General features: G+C 38.9%; 1 protein-coding gene across 1 annotated transcript in view; it reads right to left on the bottom strand.

Moving 5' to 3' along the window:
- LOC105267623 (uncharacterized) overlaps positions 1-19,343 on the bottom strand; it is a 67,100-nt gene that overhangs the window by 16,471 nt on the left and 31,286 nt on the right. The window contains exons 2-3 of the mRNA XM_011306609.1: positions 8,991-9,187; positions 3,358-3,493 (exon numbers count right to left, since the gene is read on the bottom strand). Of these exons, the coding sequence (XP_011304911.1) occupies positions 3,358-3,493; positions 8,991-9,187 (333 nt within the window). The remainder of the gene's footprint in view (positions 1-3,357; positions 3,494-8,990; positions 9,188-19,343) is intronic.

Here is a 19,343-nt window from a genome sequence, read left to right as displayed (position 1 = left end):
GATCTCTTCACCAGGTTCTCTCGTATCCACGTGCATTCACCCTCCCAAAACCGGAAAATATACATTTGCTCTAACAGTGTTGGCCCAGTGACTGTCTTGGAGTGCCAGTGTACATGCTCAATGTATCTCCCTCTCCCCCCCTTTCAATGCTGTACTTATTCGTACTATCTTCACTTGCATGTGCACATGAGAGCCGCAAGGGGGGAAGGCACAGTGAATGCCTTTAGCTTTCCATTTGCCTACAGTCTCAACAGCAATCATGCCAACATGAGCTACAAATTCGGTGTAATGATGGAACAGCATTTGCCAAATGAATTTCCTAGATTCACCTCTCCCCAAATTGTTTGATTTTCATTACCTTCAATTATTAAAATTGAATAAATTATTTTGTTGACTGTTTCAAAATTAAAAAATTCCAAAATTCTTCTTGGTGTTGAATCTCCATTATCATTTATTATGGAAATTCGTTGAATTATTTTACTGAATTTTATTGAATTCTCATATTTCCCCGGTGCATTGGGCATTAAATTTTATTGAATTATCAATGGATCGAGAGTTGAAGCGATCAGATGAATTCTCACCGTTTTCAATAATCCTCGTCAGACGACCTCGTTGCAAATCAGACAATGGCAATTTCACTGAATATTCAGGATATTATTAATAATTTCCGTTGATGCCGTCAGATGCCACGGAAAATCCGCTGAATTTTCAGTTATAATGAATGCGATAATGCGCTTGTAATCCGTGAATTCGAAATCTCTTGAGAGCTTTCGTATCCATGAGTACAATAACCAAACATGAGCCATATTCACCCATCGCTCAATGCCGAAACAATCGCTTGAGTAATGGGTTTCACTGAATGCGAAATCGGTAACAGCAAACAATCTATTAACCGTTCCATTCCGCAAAGTGATGGTTGCGCATTACGATAAGCCACAGTAGATTTTAAGATATTGATGTCGGCGTGTTGAATTGAAAGGTATTCCGCTCTAAGTGCCACACAATAAAGATATAACATTAAAAAAAAAAACACAATAGAAAATAACAGAGTTAAAAAATTATACAATTTTAAACATGACGGACAGAAGGAGCAAATCAATATCTTTGGTTTAGACCAAACTAGAGGGTTGTCGATAGATTCATATCGAATAATGATGGAATCGATCTCCTGTGAAAATCCATACCGATTAACTAAGGGAAAATGTCAGCTTGACACTGAGTACTTGATATGACCGTAAAAGTCGTAATCGAAAAGCATAAAAAATTTTCAAACTTATGGTGGTGCGGAAAATGAGGGTGAGAAATACCCTCTAGTAGGGGAGGTACGTCAAGTGCGCGTATATCGATTTACACGAGGGTCCTTGAAACTAAATTGATCAGACCATCAGCTACGCAAATGATCAATCATCGACAACTGGGGATATTCGATATCGATTGGCAATATTTTAACATTTTCACATACAGCGCACACTATGCACCAGAATACAACGTACCTCATAATGCACATTTGTTGTATTGCAATTGGAATGTACATGGGATTATCGGAATATGTGCTGGGCTTGCTTTTCATTTGTATTTGACACGTACGTGTCAGGCTATTTCCCGGGGTTTTGGTGTGTTTTCCCGCACATCGTTAGACCCAGCCCTTTTCATTGTATCTATTTGGGACCATTCACTTGTATTTTGCATGCCACCAACGAGCCGTACGCCTACAGCTAATTTATGTCAACTCGACGAACAAAACGCTCGGGACACGCATCGCGAATTTCGATTCATACTCCGCAAATCATGATTATCGTGGATTTTTATGGTTGCGTATTTGTTTTTAGTTTATTTAATTCGGGGTAGTCTCTTTGTTTGGAATTTCAATTAATTTTTGTGGTACTGGGGAGTTTACAGATATATACATGGAGATAAATTTACTGGACTTTTTCCATGGGCATTTCATATTTTTGTTGAGTTTTTACCGCAGATTGGAATTTTTACTGGAATTTTGGATTGACGGGTGTGGGTATTTCGAGTACAATTATTCTTTGGGGGAATTTCATTTAAATGGTAAATAATCATGGCCATCGAAGCCAGTGAGGGAACAATTACTAAGCCTCAGGGTTAATTTCACCACAAATTTTTTTCATACGCGTTCCGTGTACTCTGCACTTTCCGGAAATTGTTTGCTGGAGTTAAATATACTCGCATGTTGGGAATTTCAATATTCATTTTGCGGTGGAGAATTAAAATACCAATAACGTTAAAATGTATGCATTAGTCCGCGGCAATGTAGGGCATAATCAAAATACTTCCAGGATCTTGAATAAATTTTTATAAAAATTCTTGGAGGCGTCCGAGTAACAGCTCAATAAATTTATCATTAAAAAAATATTATTCCTGGAAATTGATGGTTTATCCATCAATGGGACTTGTTCAACCTCAAAATTCAAGATTAACTCCAAAAAACTTTCAATTTGTTATAAAAATTGTGGAATTTGAAAAATGATTTTGAAATTGTCAATAATAAAAAATTAGGAGGTATCATAAAAAATGTTCTTTTGGATTGGATTATTTATAAATTTTCGAGGATTATATTTATAAATTTTGGAGGACTTGGTTAATTTTGAGATTAATTTCAGAATACTGGGAGTTTGGTGGGGGCTGTAGGTAGGATCAATTTGTATCGATAAATAGAGCGATTCCCCAACACGATGTTAACTCCGTAGATGTTTGGTGTTGTATTGTATGAGGCCCCTGGGAGTTACCCTCCGTGCGCAGATTGAATCTGCATATAAAGGAAGTACAGGGGACATGGTCTTGTAAGCCTTGCCAGGGGACCTCATCGATTGCACTGCGAATTGCCGGACGTGTGCATTACAATATCATCCGTCATAATAACGGTGCCGCATTATCATGGCAAGTACTGGACAATCCATCAAAGTCCCTTCCCATAATAACCCAGAGAAAAATTTTATTCTCGTAATTGTTAATCCTCGAACAAATATTTTTTTCAGTCACCATAGCAGTGAAATTTTCGGTTTCATCAGCTTGAATATAATTTTTATTGAAAACCTCATTATTTTACAAATTAAAAAAAACACAATTCTGGTTGCGATAGGCTAGAAGAAGAGTTATTATTAATTTTATTATTATTAAAAATTTATTAATATTAAATTTAATTTTTTTTTATTGTTATTAAAAATATTTATTATTATTAAAAATTGAGCGTAAAAATGATATGTTCGTTTTCAAAATAGAAAAGAGGAAAAAAAAATGGTGAAATGTCGTTGAAGCTTCTAGTTTAGACTGTAAAATTCACGAATAATTTCCAGTTTACAAAGATAAACATAAATTAGGGGTTTAACTCACATATGACGGTTAAATTTCCGGTTCTGAACGCAGTGGCAAATGCAGGTCCTTCAGTGGATACTTCGCACTTGTATTGACCGGTACTGGCAAAGCTGACGTCCATGAGGCGTATTGCATTCTCTCTGCTCGACATTTTCTGCGAACAAACACGAATAAAATACAAAATATTTACCTTGCAAATGGAAAAGCTGATGCAGTTGAATTCGATCCCTGAATGAAGACGAGGTAGGAGCCAAAAAGTCGAAACGAGTTCGCATAATCATTCGTGTTTATAATATCGTGAAAAGGTGGAGTACCCGGAGGGTATCAATAACATTCATTTCAAGAGATGGAATATGTATGCTTTCGATGCGAAAAAGGGGATGGAATACAATACGCGATATCCAATGCACATTTTCTTTTGAAGAATAAAACACAAGAATATTGCGTCGTAGGCCATCCGATCGTTTGCCCTCGCGTTTATACCGATAGATCGTATTACTATCCAATGGATTCCCCTGGAGAACGTCGTGACCTGCATCAGGAATAGTCCTCGATTTTTCCTTCTGAACTCGGGCTAAATTACTTTTCGCAAGAAAGATTCACGTGGCACTCGAAAATTTTGCGATTAAAAAAATCGGAGCCCTCTGGGAGTGAAAAATATTTTTCTTTCGATTCTCTTATAAATCGTTGATCTGATTGATTGAAAATAATATTAATATCTGATTGATTGAAATAATAATAAAATGCCAGACGCTGTATTTTCAAAAACGAAAAAAATTATTAATTTCGCGCAACCACTTTTATAAATTATCCAAAAAAGTTTGATATATGTTAATAAAATAAAATATTCTTCAGGCTTATCTGATGGTTTTTTATGAAAAGTATTTTCCCCTCAGTCAGGGAAATTCGGACAGGAAAAGCTCGCGGAATATGTGGGCGGTTCTTTATCAAATCAGAATGGACCTCATTTATTTCCATGGCATAAAATTGAAATTGGTGGGGAATTTTTCCCCTCGATTTTTATGAAGTCCCGAGGGTACGATAAAACTTTTGCATCCCCGGAATAGACAGCCCCTTGAAGGTATCCAGGGGTTGAAACACACGTGAAATTCTCCTTCCTATGATAGTTTCGCACAATTTCGCCTAGCATGTGCTCGTCTCCACTTCCCTACCGAATTTTGTAGGAGAGGGCAGATTACAATTTCAAGTATTGCACTTGAGACTTGGCAATACGCTTTTGCCAGGGCTCGGTTGAAAATGCTGGGATGGGAAAGCCGATTACGTTCGTTGAAACAAATGACGGAATTTCAGCTTTGGTAGCTGATGCACGTGGCATTGTCGTGGTTGGTGTTAAGTATGACTGGTTTCAATTTCCATCGGTGCTCAAGCGACATTATTCGAATTGAGTTGTTGCATTTACGTCAGAGATGACGAGCCGTGGGTAAAAGCCAGGGGAATTCTATGAGAAATTTATACGTAGACATATTGAAATTTTACCATCAGAATTACCTCGGACAAGGAATTTGATAAGTCGAGAAAATTGAATAGGAATAATGGAGTTTATTTATTCCTTCGATGTAATTTGAATATTTGAGGTGTTGTAGAATTACGGACAATTTCTAGAAGCGAATAGAATAGAATAGAATAGAATAGAATAAAATAGAATAGAATAGAATAGAATTATAATTTCATGATTTTTACTGTTGGCGAAGTAACGACTTCTCGATCTTACAAATGAAGAGCTCTCCATCTGAATGGAAATAATGCTAACGATGCCCCACATCATCGAAATATATCCCCAAAGCCGTAAAAACCGTCAGCAAAACTATTCTCCTAGATCTTAACAATTCACTGGCCTGTCTATTTTTTCCACATTCATATATTCAACAACTTGGGTTTTTCCCAAAACTCCCTTGACCGTCTTAAAATCCGGTGAAATTTACGAAGACCATCGGTCACCGAGGATTTAAAATCACGGTACGTGAAATGGCAGAAGTATGAGCACAAGATGGAGGTCAGACGTTAGAGTAAGAACGAGGGGTGTGGGAAGTTGGAGGCAAAAGACAAAGAGTGGAGGGGAAAAAAGGGAAAAAGGAAAAGGGGGAGAGTCGAAAAAGGAAAAAGGCAGAAAGTGTAAGAAGAAATGGGTGCGCCGTCAGGCGAAAGAGCCCGAAGAACCGGTACGAGCACTCGATCATACTACGGTGTATCTTTCCCCCGTGACTTCCGGAAAAGTAACTTTTAACCCGTCGTGGAAATCCCACCATTCCTCCCACCATTCCTCCCACCAGAGTCTCCGAATCGTTGAAAGAGATGCTGCATCTCGATTCTCCCACGGATCGCTTGTTTTCGGTCATATCGCTTGCACATGAATGCACTTGCTATCTCTCCCCCTCCCTCCTCCCGGATGCAGATGTATGAGAAACTTTTCACCTCGATAAATAATTCGAGGATATATTTTTAGAGTTCTAAATTGATGGCTTTATGATTGCCGGTGAGAATTTATTTTTGGTTTTTCACCGCCGCTGGGTAAATTTCTGCTAAAAATCGTTATTCAAAGGAAATTTCCTATCGAATCACACTGGTGAAAATTTCATTTGAATTGATTGACTATTCGATGAGAGCTTGACATTTCATACTCATTCGGAAAAGTCAACATCAAGAACGATTGAATTTTCAATTAATTAAAATTTTTTCGACATTTAACCAAAAATTGGAAAATTTACTGGAATCCTTATTAAAAAATAGATTGATTCGTCAATCAAAAATTGTACAGAAATTTCGGGTCTAATTTTCCAGCAGTGATTTTTTATTATTCTTTCAATCACTCATTGTGTGGGAGTCTCACAATGGGGGGTAAGAAGGGGGAGGGGTATGAGCTACTTTTATAATTCAAAATATGCATCTCCACCAGAGATATGAAAAGTGATTTGTTCTGCCACAGGAAAGGAAAAAAATGTCATTCAATATTAAACGGTTCGCATTGACGAGAAACTCTTCAATGAGTAATACCTGTAGTGTTGTTCACTAGCCAGGAAAATTCTCTCATTCGGAATGGGAAAACGAATGCCATCGATTCGATATTTTTTTCATTTCCGTTGAATCGACATGGCGCAGTCTGCACTCCTACACACCCCATATTTAATTCTTTTTCTGCGCAGTTTCATTCAGATATTTATATTCAATGGCCCTAATAAAACGGGACAATTTCCGGTTCCATTCACATTTTTTCATTTCACCTTTTCATATTGTGAGAATATTAAATCCATTGATAAATTTTCCGATAAATGTGTCGTTGTCAAAATGATTAAAAATTCTGGTGTTAATTGAAAAAATCGTGAGATTTTCAAATGAATGACGACGCGAGACCTTGTATAACGTAAGTTTTATTTGGCAAAAGTATTTCGATCTCTCGTGTGCCGCAAAGGTATTAAAAAAATCAATTAGATGGTTTCTTTTAAAACGGCGATCGTGTTTAGCGGGTATTCCGTTAGGTTCTATCTACTTATTTTGAGACAGATCTATTACACGGAGTATGTGCACCGTATATATATTTTTTACTCGTTGAGGGGCACTAAAAGTAATCTAGTGCCTGGAAAAGTGGTGGGCCGCAGCGCCAAAGCGCTTTTAGTTTATTACTCTGAGAAAATTACTCGACGTTTTCCGGTGGAGTCGATCACCGTCTTACTCTCTTCCCCGTGAACATAGATCTTGAAGAACTAGAAGTGAGCCCTGAAAAAAGCAATTAAGAGAAATTGAAAGGGGGAAAAAAAGCCGGTCCTCTCGGGTCTTGGGTTTTATTATGCTCCAGAGACATATTGACCGACGATAAATTATACTCCAGTAGAGGTTTATGATAATTTCATTATCGAACGGATGATCGTTTGGTTCGCAGAGCTTGAAATTTCTCGGTGGAATTAATCAAACTTTCTGTTGGTCTTGTGTCGAACTAGCTAAAATCGGGGAAAATTGTGCTCGGTATGTCCTGGAAAAGTTCTCTCCAGGTCCTTCGGTTGACCTTGTTTTCGTACTTTCCATCTATTCTGCAGAGCTTTAACTTTCCAGTTTGTCTTTCTTCGGTGACCTGTATGTACCGATTCGCGGGGTCTTGCAATTTTCCTCTTCCACTCCATCATTTTCTATCATCTTCCCTGTCCGGGGGGATTCCAGGATGATGGAGTCCTTTCGAGTTGTCGCAGATGGGATTGAGACAGAACCGGTGAACATTGATCAATCCGTTTCGTTTGAGAAATTGGAGGAAAATAATTGAGGCGCCGGTTAATTGTCCAGAATATTTTGATTTGACGGGAAGATTTACCTAACGTTCCGCTCCAGCCCATGAGTGAAATTGAGTGAAATTTTTCCAATAATTTGGAGCCTCCGCGATGACTCTCAAATTTTTCTGGCAAATATTTCGATATATTTCGAGATGTATTTCCTTTCTCCTCTTTATATTAGGATGAAAGAATTTAGCAATTAGAAACATAAAAAAGAAGATGAGAAAATGCCCGGATTCGACGGTGAATTTCAAAGAATTTCATCATTGGAAATTGGTAATTTGATAGGAAAATCAATGAATCCTTGAAATCGCAATTTCACTCGTCCAACGAACAGATAAGTAACTGTACTTCCTGCAACCAATTCAGAAGGCTGGATGAAATGGCATTTTCCGAAGTGGCCACCCGAGAAAGGAGATGAAAGTTACACTTCCCGTGGGAACACGAATTCTCTCCCCCCAACACCAACCTGGAATGTACGTGGAATTCGACGTAATCAATCTTCCAGTGCTACCTTCCAGTACATCCACGACTACTCTCAATCTTCCACTCGTCTCTTCCTCACCGAGACCCTCAGCAACTTGTGAAATTTCATCCTCTTGATGTCCTCTCAATGTCCAGTAAAACACTTTTTTTCCACTGCCGAATTTTAAATATCAATTACTCTCCACTCCACTCGAAAAAAATTATTAAAATCACCTTCTGCGGTCATTTCCCACGGAAAGATTTCCTTCCTTTAATTAAAAAAAATTATTTACTCGTCGAATAATTTTTTTTTGAATTAATAAACGGTCTTAGTTAAGATTTTTTTAATAATTTATTTAATACAATTCGATTTTTTTAGTCTATAGATATGATTTTTCCGGGTGTAGATTGGTGGAGAGAACAAGAAATTTAGACTTGCAGAATAGGAACCATAAAAAAGGGGGAAAATACAGGAGCACACATGAGAGAAAACAAGGGATGTGAAATAGTGTAGCCAGAGGCTGAGAGGAATAAATGTACCGAATGATCTCCGCTCGGGTGGGTCAAATTCAAAGGGATTGTCGTTGATTCACTGTCAAGTAGATCGTTTCATCGTACCCCATGGAAAAAAGTAAATAAATACAGCGGGGGGACCGAGAGCGAACGACAGAGCAAAATAAATAAAACAACTCGGAGACAAAAAACTTTCAACGCAAATAAGAGCGCCAAGTTACCAAGGAAATTAATTTTCCACGCTCCAGAGCTACCCCTTTCTCTTTTATTATTCATTATCAGGGACGATAAAGATCATTCATTCGCATGTAGATGAGATTACGCGGGGATCATTGAACTTGGGTAATTTTATCTGGTCAATTTGAAGGAAGGTAATCATTACTTTTGTTTACTCACGTCTAGGTTAACTCCTGGTTGGGTGAATGTCTGTATTCTGGGATGATTACCCGGTATGTACCGGAAAAATTCGTGGCCATCTTTGTACCATTTTACTGAGTACAGGCTTTTTCCTCCATTTAGCTCCCACTGGCATGACATGTTAACTTCGTGAGCCAACTCGGCCTCTTTCGGGATCTGGGCTGTTACTTTCATGTCTGCAAAAAAATAAATTGTTTCAACTCTCATTATACACTGCTGAAAGATCACTGGGCTTTTCATACACTCAGGACCACAAATTTACGGTTACATTTCCCCTGAAGAACTTATCCTGACGGTGCAATTTAATTACATTATTTTATATAGCCTCCACTAAAATGCTTTTTATTTTATTACCTCACCGTAACAAGTTCTTGAGGTGAATTTTGCATAAATTATTCTCCGTATAATTGATGTATTTCTTAGATTAGAGTTGATTAGATTTAGTGAGAATTTCGGGAATTGAATTGGCGGAAGTAATTTTTCTCGGACTTTTTCCGCAGCTCAAGTTGTTCTGAACATTTGGAATTTGGTATGAATGGAGAATGGGGGTGATGAACCAATTGATTAATGAGTATAATTCGGAGATTTGGGGAATGACGGAATTTCCCGATATTTGCACTGTGTTCAACAGTCAAACTGCATGATCTATTGGGTTCAAGATCCGGTTAGAGTGCATTCAACTGGCAACATTTCGTTGCGACGTGCACGAGAGATCAGTAGAGGAGTTTGGGGGTGGTATGGGGGATAGCGTCAGTGGCATCTGTTTCCGGTTCGAAGCGATTCCCTTTCTCCAGGATCTTCCGGGCCGCGCACCCGCAATTTCCCGACATCTCTTTTCGCCCTTCTCTACCCGAGAGGGATATATTGAAAAATAAAAAATAAAAGCCCTTGCAGTAGAATTCGTCGTGTCGCGTCAGACACTTCAGCATTTGAAATTTCAAAGGGACTCAGGGAGATGCCACCTGCACCTGTTTCCATCAGATGAGAATTCGTGTAAGATGAAGTAAGAGACGATCCATTCGAAAGTATCACAGGGATTTTCATTCTCAATTCTGCCGGGAGGATTTTGGACAAATTGCCGGGATACGGAAAATATATATCGGGGGAGATTTCGCCATTTCTCGCTGGCAAATTACTCGAATCTTTACATTTTTTTTTGAAGACGATAGTTACAAAATATATAAGATATTTGGGTGAAATATATATTTTAATGGATCTATAGTTGAGAAAAAAATGTACCAAATCATTCCTCGAAATTGAATCGCAACAAAAATGAACTTTTGGGTATTCTGGAATCGAGGTGAATATTGTATTTATTTTTTATCTTCTTTACATCGCCAGCAGTTAAAGTTCTCTTTAGATATTTTCGACAGGGGAAATGTCCTCTCCTCTCCCCCAACTCCTGGAGTATGCTGAATCGAAACTTTTAGTTTTCCGTTCTCAACCATCCCCAAAAGATCGAGCGTTTTGATTTCTCCTGGTCTCCCCCATCCCCCGAGAATTCCTTGAAACGACAGATTTCTTGTGGAGAAATCACGCTTTGACCCTGTTAAGAAAACTTCGCCCAATGTATCTTTTTTCCCTCGGATTTCCCTGGTTTTTCCCCGAATCGACGACACGACGGACTTTAGAAATTTTACCTCACGAATAGCCAACGAGCTGTAGTTGACCGACTTTTTTTTTTATAATTTCGTCGTTATCATTCTTTATATCGCAACTTCTGGAGTGAAAAGAATCAAAGGACAAAGTTATAATCAGGAAAATTTCCGACCAAGCTTTCAACAAATTTCCAGGGAAGTTTGAAGAGTCCATTGGCTGGAGAAACCGTTGAGACTGGAGAATTTCCGGGTTATAATTCATCCTCTTGAAATTCTCTTACGTAATCTTCACACCGACACATTAACAACACGAAACGAGTGAACATTCATTAACGAATGGCCTCGGAGTAATTGCCGCGGTACTTGGAATGCCAGCAACATAGTCACCCTTTGTCATTGTTTATTACGAGGTACCCACCATGTCTCACCTGTTGTTAGGGAGTGAAAATCAAGAGTGACGTCCTGGAGAATTCTGGACTCCCTGATTATCTCATTTTAACGGTAACATCCTCGACACCACCCAGAATGCGAAAAGTAAATTCTCTCAGGGTTTCCCATTAGCCACTAACTCCCGTAATGATTTTACTTTTTCATTTAAACATTTTTCCAAGTCTCCACGCGGAATAACATTTCCGCAAAAAATTCTTGTAGCCATGGAAAAAAATTCCAGTGCTGGAATAAATTCACAAAATAAAACCATAATATTTATTAAAAAAATACATTTTTAATGGACTTATCGGGTTTCGTTAGAATGCGTAGTTAAATTAATTACGAATTATTCCCGTGAATTTCAAACTCAAAAATACTGATAATTGAATGAATTCAATTGCTTTCGCGTGAAACTCTCACAACTCTTCATGTCAAATGAGTAATTGATATCGAATTATTTATTACCAATTAACTAAACTCCCAAGAATATATTCACCATAATTTCCCATGCACCCATTAATTTCCCGCTGTAATTAAACATTTTCATCAAATATTTATATTCTACACATGCATCAACCGTAATTATAATTTTATTGAATATTCATTACGTCGACTGTTTTTGCACTGGGAAAATATAAACTCCCAATATATTAATAACCGTTGAAAATGCTATGACGGTGTGTTGTCTCTCAATTGTAAAACAACCCCCGATAATTATCTCAACTCCGAGAAACTAATCAACACGATGTTATTCGCAACCGAAATTTTACCGAAAAATAATGACATATAATGGGGTCACAATGCATTAGTGACGTCAAGCGTGTAAAATGAATACGCCCAGAGGAAGACAGGATGAGGAACGAAGAGGGATGAATAGCAGTGGAAAATTGAATTATACGGTGGTACGTTAACGCAGTCGGTGGACATTTTCGCGAAACAACCCCCCATGGATCGTAGTTATCCCCAGTGCCACTAATTTATCGCCCCGTTCATAATCCATCGGACATTAGCGCTTGAGGCATGCAACACGTCATCAGGTCACGTCTAAAAATTGATCAGTCAGAATTATTACCCTAGAGATCCAAAAAGTCACCCAACAAATTAAATTCGTTTAATCATCCACCGTGTTCAATTAATTATAATTATTTTTCCGCGCTCTAATATATCTCCGCGATTCCCATTAGCACTAATTCCCACCGGCGTCCAAAACTAATGAATGTAATTCTGCTTTTACGAGCTGTAAAAAAAAGGGAAAATGTATAAATAGGGAAAACAGACGGGAGAATGGAGTGAAATAAAGTGAAACAATGGCATAATCTCGTAAAATTGAAATAGGGAGCTACCGTCGTTGGGTATGGGACGTATTAGATGAAAAGCTGAAGAATTCAAGTGCTATTTCTCAAGCACGATTCTGTGGAGCCGTAAATTTTATTACACCAGAGCTATCGTATTGTAGCATGAATCGAAAGATAGCAATTGGTTGAGAGGTTCATTCACCTTTTGCACAGCCCATGATATATCCCACGGGGAAAAAAAAACGACGAGAATTGCGTGTCACGTAATTGGACGCTGGAATTATGATTTTTATGAGTTTTACAGGAATTCCGTTAATAATTAGACGGCGAAGGATCAATATTCCGTTTCAGTTCCATTAGGGATTATTCCTAAGGGATAAATAAGTCGAGTCGTATAATTTCGAGTTTTCAGATGATCGACGAAAAATCCGCGAAATTTCATTTTTTGGTTTTTTCATATTGTCATTTTTTTTTCAATGTTCAAGGGATTTATTAAAGTATTTTCAACTCGATATTTGAATCTAGAATTGCACCAGTGTGAGATATTTATTATACAATACTTGGTTCAGGTACTTTGGAAAGAAATTGATTAGCGGAAAGTTGTGAAGTTCCGGGTGAAATTCCGCGGATGTACTACCGCGGATGTGACTATAAGCGAAAATTCTTGTTCGAAAAGTTTCTCCTGAATGAGCTAACCCGAGTATATCAAATGATTATTAGGGCGTAGACTCATTAGCCATCTTGATGTGCTCAAAACTGTAGGATAAAGTTCAAATATTAGCACGAAACTGGAAGTACTCGGTGGAAACTTGCACTCGACACGGCCTTATTTATTAAATTTATTAACCAATAAATCCAGATGAATTAAATTGCCGATAAATTCGGTGAGCATTTGTGAATATTCGAAAATTAATTGAAAAGGCTGTGATTGCCGGGTGACCAGTTCACCTTCTTCGGTGATGGAAATGGAAATGGGAGGGACGCAATGAGTGACGAAGTTCGTTCCTGATTTGATACAATCGGCATCTCGACGATGTCATGGCGTCTGAAACAAACCGAGAGAATCACCTACTTGTCGTGGAAATCCTCGGGAGCAAGTTCCATGAATACTCCGGTGACAACCCCGACAAACTTGGAATTAGAGGGAGGAATATGGGGTGAGGTTGCTCCATGTTTCGAGGGTCGATTATTGCCGTTGAGGGGCCATAAACCTGAAGATTCAGAAGTCACTCCACATAGTCTCGCTATTATCTGATCATTAATTGAAAATTCTAGTAGTCATTAAAAAATCCCCCATTTCTAATAAATTGTTGGAAAATTACCCTTTAAATTGCAGGTAAAAGTGACATGAATTTTCTACAGAATTCTTCATTAAGGAATCATTAAATTCCGTAACTCTGAAAATTCCGCAAGAACCTGTAAAAATTCAAGGGATATCTCCGAAATTTACTATTCATCGAAAAATCAATGATCCTTCAAAACGAAAACCCCAACTTCCTCAAATTGAATTAAACAACAATCTTTATCAATCGAGCATAAAAACCACAGACAAAGCAAAAATTCCATTAATTTCTCACATAAATAAAACGAATGGTGTAAATCTTTAACTTTTCTAATTAAATAAAATTTTTAACTCCTCCCGAGTGAATTCCGACTTCGAATTTCCATTGAATTTAATCCAAAATCCCTCTCAAAATTCTCATACGGTAAATTAATTTTTTTGGGAAGTAGTTTAACAGCTGAAATAATCCCTTGATAAGCATATTCGGGCCGTGAATGGCGGACGAGCTCAAGACACCTATATGCAGCTCGTCTGGATGGGTAAATACCGATTGTGGAGTGACGTACATATGCAGCATCAGGGTGTTTCAATTTACCGGAACTTGGTGTTCACTTTCCGTAATGAACCTTGGTTGATTCCATCGCCTTCACTCGTGCGCCTGAATTGGAGTGTGTACAGTCAACTTGGTAGCTCCTATTCCCTATCGAAACGTAGAACAGCCCCTCGTGCAGAGACTGATAATACGATTCAATTCCTGTTCGCTTGTGTTTTCCACAGTGGATAGGACACGCCAACGACTCCGGGGATCCGAGGATTCCGTTGGAGCGTAAGGTAGAGTTGAGGCAAGTGAATTCTCCGGAATTTAACTGAGCGTCTAACGTCACATTTATTGTGCAAATACGGGCATGTTAATTGCCTCCGGGAATTCGGTGATGCCGGGGATTTAGGGGATAATTCTTTGCATATGTCGGGTCTTCCGGATTCTCTGAGTGTTTTAATAGCACATGCCCAAGGCGTATCCAAAATCCACGATTTGTTGCACTACCCGAACGATATACAACGATCCAAGTAGAAAAAATTCATTTTATTAACTCACTTTAATTTTATCACTGCAAATTAGATATAGAATCTAGATTATGACCCCTCCAATTCTTCAACGAAAAAAAACCTATTTATATATACATATAAATAAATAATATGAATTTTCCAGTGCACGAAAATTGTAAAAAAAATTGTAAAAAGGAATCTGCAAAGAAATCGGCTTTTACACTTTATAAAGGGGAAATAGTTAAACAGCGATATCAGTGGTCTGATAAAAACAGGGAGTGACCAATCGAACGAATAAAATAGTGGATATGGATTAACCAGTTTGTCTGTAATTAAGTCGAGCGGCTGGTGGTTCATTTGTTAAATCAACCGTGCTTGACCGCTGAATAAATAATCACTCATTTGATATGAGCAGTTATTTTGCTGGGTAGGATGGAACGTGTGTTTCATGTTGCTCATTTACAACCCACCACTCGGCATGATGGGTGAACATGAGGTGATGTGAATTGGAGCGTTGAGGGGGATGGGCATCACTATTTTGTTGGATGGTTCTGCTTCTACCTTCATTATCGCCTTCGTTCTTGCTTCCGCTGCAGTTCTTTTGTGGCTCTAGGAAGGATGGGGGTTACGTTATTGTTATTACTCGCCATCATCATTCGTTATCCTGCTCACGTTCTCGCGCCAGTTTTAATTACCGGTTGGATGCGATGTATCATAAAAGTTCTCTGCACGCTCGGCAAAACTTTACCTGGGGTAATACCATCAGATCCCTTCGCCTTACTCGGACTAAATCAGGACGTGATAACCGATGGTTAATGGCGGAATTCATATTGTTTAGACCCCGTACCAACGTCTTTCTCAATTTCACATTTCGATGCGTGGCGCAAATTTATTGAAATTTCAATCACCGAGTCGTCGATCAAGTCAAGTCATTTTCAATTCTAGAAGTTGGAATTCATTTTCAATTAAAAATCATCTTTTCCGGGAATTTTTCAGATTACATTTTTCATTTTATATTTCAATTGATTATTCAATGGTATTTTTTTCTTCATTTTTTATACTAATCGTGAAAATGACACGTCAAATACGTCAAATAATTGGATTTTTGAGTAATTTTCCACCAAAAAAAAAATATAAATAATAATAATAAACAACCGATAATTCCGACCATTTCAATATTGACGAAATATATAAGATACAAAAATAAGCAATCCCTGACGAAATCGATTGCCGAGAGAAAAAGTAATATCAACTTGAAAATAAACCAGAAACGATTCCTGAATTAACTTCTCCTCAATCCCGTCGTTACCGAAATACTGGAGTCCTGAATCAGTGATAAGGGTGTGGCATTTCCCCCGATAAGAGGGACAGGCCACTGAAAAGGAGGTAAAAGCCAGAAAAACAGTAACAATATATAGCCAGAGGGGATAAATCCAATGAGGCTGTCTGGTCCGGGGGCTTTGAATCGAAAATGAAATTCAAATATTCACCGGTGTTGCCCGCCAGCGATACGCCACTACTGTACACCCAGTAGACTTTAGCATGGTGCCATTGTAGTTGCGACAGTTCCATTTTCCCTTACGAAAAAGCAATACGATAGTTCCCTCGGTGCCTTCCACTCTCCCGCACCCTCCTCGCCTGAATTTCATGCAATTCTGAGCATTTCACCGAGTTCAGCGAATTCTTTTCTCAACTCGTGATGTCAAGGCATATGTCAACATCCTCCAACAGTCTTGTGAAGAACTCACTCATGATTTTCCAATTGTGCTATTTTCCAGAATGTCGTGAACATTAAATCTGATGCTATCTTTGGAGTATTAGCGTCTCCAGAATGCACTCTCTTGATGCTATTTCGTAGGATTCATGGAGGATCCTCCTTATTCCGAGAATATTCCTGGAGGCTCTTGCTTGGTACGTGTCTTGCTGAATATAGTTACTTCGCATTCTCTATTAACGGAGTTACTTCGAAATTGTTTTCGAGCTCGGCCGTTCTACATCGCGAAAAATGTCGCATTAAATTCAGGGAAAATTGCTGTTTTGGTGAGCGCTACTCTCGGCTCGACATTTTTCCGAGAACATTTTACCTCTGGTCATTGCAATAGTTTTAATATTAAGAGTTTGACATCAATATTGAAACAGAATATTGGAGTAGCCGGTGAGAAAAATCGGATTGATCTGTGAACTCATTTCAAACCCCAAGAGACAGAATGATGTACTTTTCTGGGTTTATTGGTCGCTCGGAAACTTGTAAAATGAGACAAGTCGTGATTTATCGAGTAGGCAGGTTTACCTACTGTGTACACAAGGCTGTTTTCGGCCAGAACCACTTCGAAATTAGACGTTACAATGATTTACAACCCCATCCCCGTGGCTTGCGTGACACACCTAGCCCTCACCCCGGAAACGATGTACATCCCTTCGTGCTAGTACTCGAGAAACAGCAGAACGAAGAGTGGAAAGTAATGATAGAACCAAAATGGTGGAAAAAAAAAACGAGAAATTGGTTGAATATTGGGTGTAGAAGGCAGATAGAAGGGTGAATCCATGGCTTGGATGGTGCACAGAGGAAAAGTAGAGCGTAAAATAACTCGTTTCGAGTGTGTCCCCTCGCTTTTGAAAGCTCTATGGCTGCGCCAGGCCAATAAAAAGGGAATGTGACGAGAGATTTCATCGAACTAGCCTCATAAATTCGAATCCTGTTTCCTCCATCGTTCTCCCTGCCCCACAATCCCTTCCCGTGTCAACCAAATCCGGAGGATCACTCTTTCCCCGATTCCATCTTCTCCAGACGTTCATCCCCCCAATTTCCCTCCCTCCTGCCCCCGTCCTTTTCATTTTTCACAGCACCTCTGGGACATTTTACCCACCTCCATCTGTACTTAAACGGAACACATGTAGAATATAGCGAGAGATCGAAAATATAGCCTTTTTATCGGTTTTACTGTGCCTTTCTCTTTTTTTTTAGGTGTCGCAGGATTGTGTCGGGTTGCCGCCGACCGTCACTCTGGCCGAGATTGCACCATTCACTGGCCAACAATATGACGCAGCCTATGCGTTTTGACGGCACTGGAAGGAACACTTTTGCGGACAATCCTGGAATAACCAATGAGGCAGCGCCAATAGTAAGTGGAAATACTCAGCGTTGGGTTAGACATGGGTTTCATCGGTAATTCGGCGATTGTATGGTCTCTGGATGAAAGTGTCAGGTCCATAACCATCAGGATATCACCACGTGGACACTTTCCTTTTTAATTTTTTGTCGCTTTAATTATACATACATACATACATTTCTCTTCGTCATTACAGTAGCTTTTATTTTTCGTTTGGTTTGCCGTAATTTAAGTGAGTGAGAAAATACGCGTTTTATTTCTTAAATTTTGGTAAATTTTTCGAGTAATTTTCAAGGCAGTGTGTTATCGTTGGCTTAAGTGGATAAACCATCAGGGTATTCCCCTGGGGAGGATATTCCACACATTATATCCACCACGTGATCACCATTTTCCATGAGATTCACCTCTCAATTCCCTCTTTATTCTTCCATCCCTGGAGCTTCCCACCTTGTTTCACCCAACCGGATATCAGTAGTCATGGGGAAGGGCTCCGTCACGTGAAGTCCCTTCGAACCTCAACGAGTTGTCGAGGTCGCTTACCTGCAGGAATATCGACAATACCGGAGATGGGTTTGCGAAGGAAGTGCGGTATTGCATTGGCGGAATGCTCGGGGTCATTGGTAGCTCTATCCCTGGGTTTCTATTGGCAAGCTTGTGGAGAAGTCCCCCAGAGTATCGTGATACCCTATGGAAAATCCGACATCGGGTGATATCGGCATTCGGCCCTTGCAACCCCTCACCCTCTTCAACGAGCTATTCCTGGTTCTCATTCGAAGTCCATGACAAGTTTTGACAGCACTTTCATTCCCAACTCCATAACTTCTTCTCTCCCGCACGCACTTATTGTTTACTTTGAAAATAACAATAATAATTGACAGCTTGTCGAAAGGTCTGACCTTCTGACAGTTCCAATCTCTCATATTGCACAATTCCGTTAAATTGCGGGCCATTATTCACTATTGGCCAATTGCAATTGAATTAAAAAAAAACATTTGAAATTTCAATTTTCATTAATTCAATTCTTGTTTAATTGAACTTCACTGAATTTTCAAGACAAACAATAAATTCGTGATTGTTATTAACTGCAATTTGATTGATTGATTAAAACCGGGGTAATTAAGAATTTAGATGATTTTTCGACTGGAGAAATTTGGAGATATTGGAGAAATTTCTAGAATCGTAATTGCAGATGAGAATTTTTGCCACGTACTGGGTAATTAATGCCACTCCAGACATGTCCTTTGGTGTCGACGAGGTTTAATTCTCACGTTCAATGACTCCAACGTAATTAACCTTGTCCATAATCCTCTCTGTATTTTTCCGTTCTCCAGTGACCCCAGTGCCTCCAACATGATAACTCCAAATGAAGTATCAAGTTTCATATGTGTTGTTATGCACACAGCGAAATAACCAGGCGTCACTTGTTTTTCATTAGCCAAATGAATATATATTAATGCCGAGCGCTCAAGGGTTCGTTGTTTCACATTGGAGTTTTCGTTGGCAACATGCACCAACCATTATGCCCACTCTAGCCTCTGGGGAATGAATTCAACGATAATGCTAGTACACAT

Source organism: Fopius arisanus, unplaced genomic scaffold (genome assembly GCF_000806365.1).
Source record: "Fopius arisanus strain USDA-PBARC FA_bdor unplaced genomic scaffold, ASM80636v1 scaffold00048, whole genome shotgun sequence".
NCBI classification, from domain to species: Eukaryota; Metazoa; Arthropoda; class Insecta; order Hymenoptera; family Braconidae; genus Fopius; species Fopius arisanus.
Note: the sequence above shows the minus strand (reverse complement) of the source record. Positions and strands in the feature narration are given on the sequence as shown.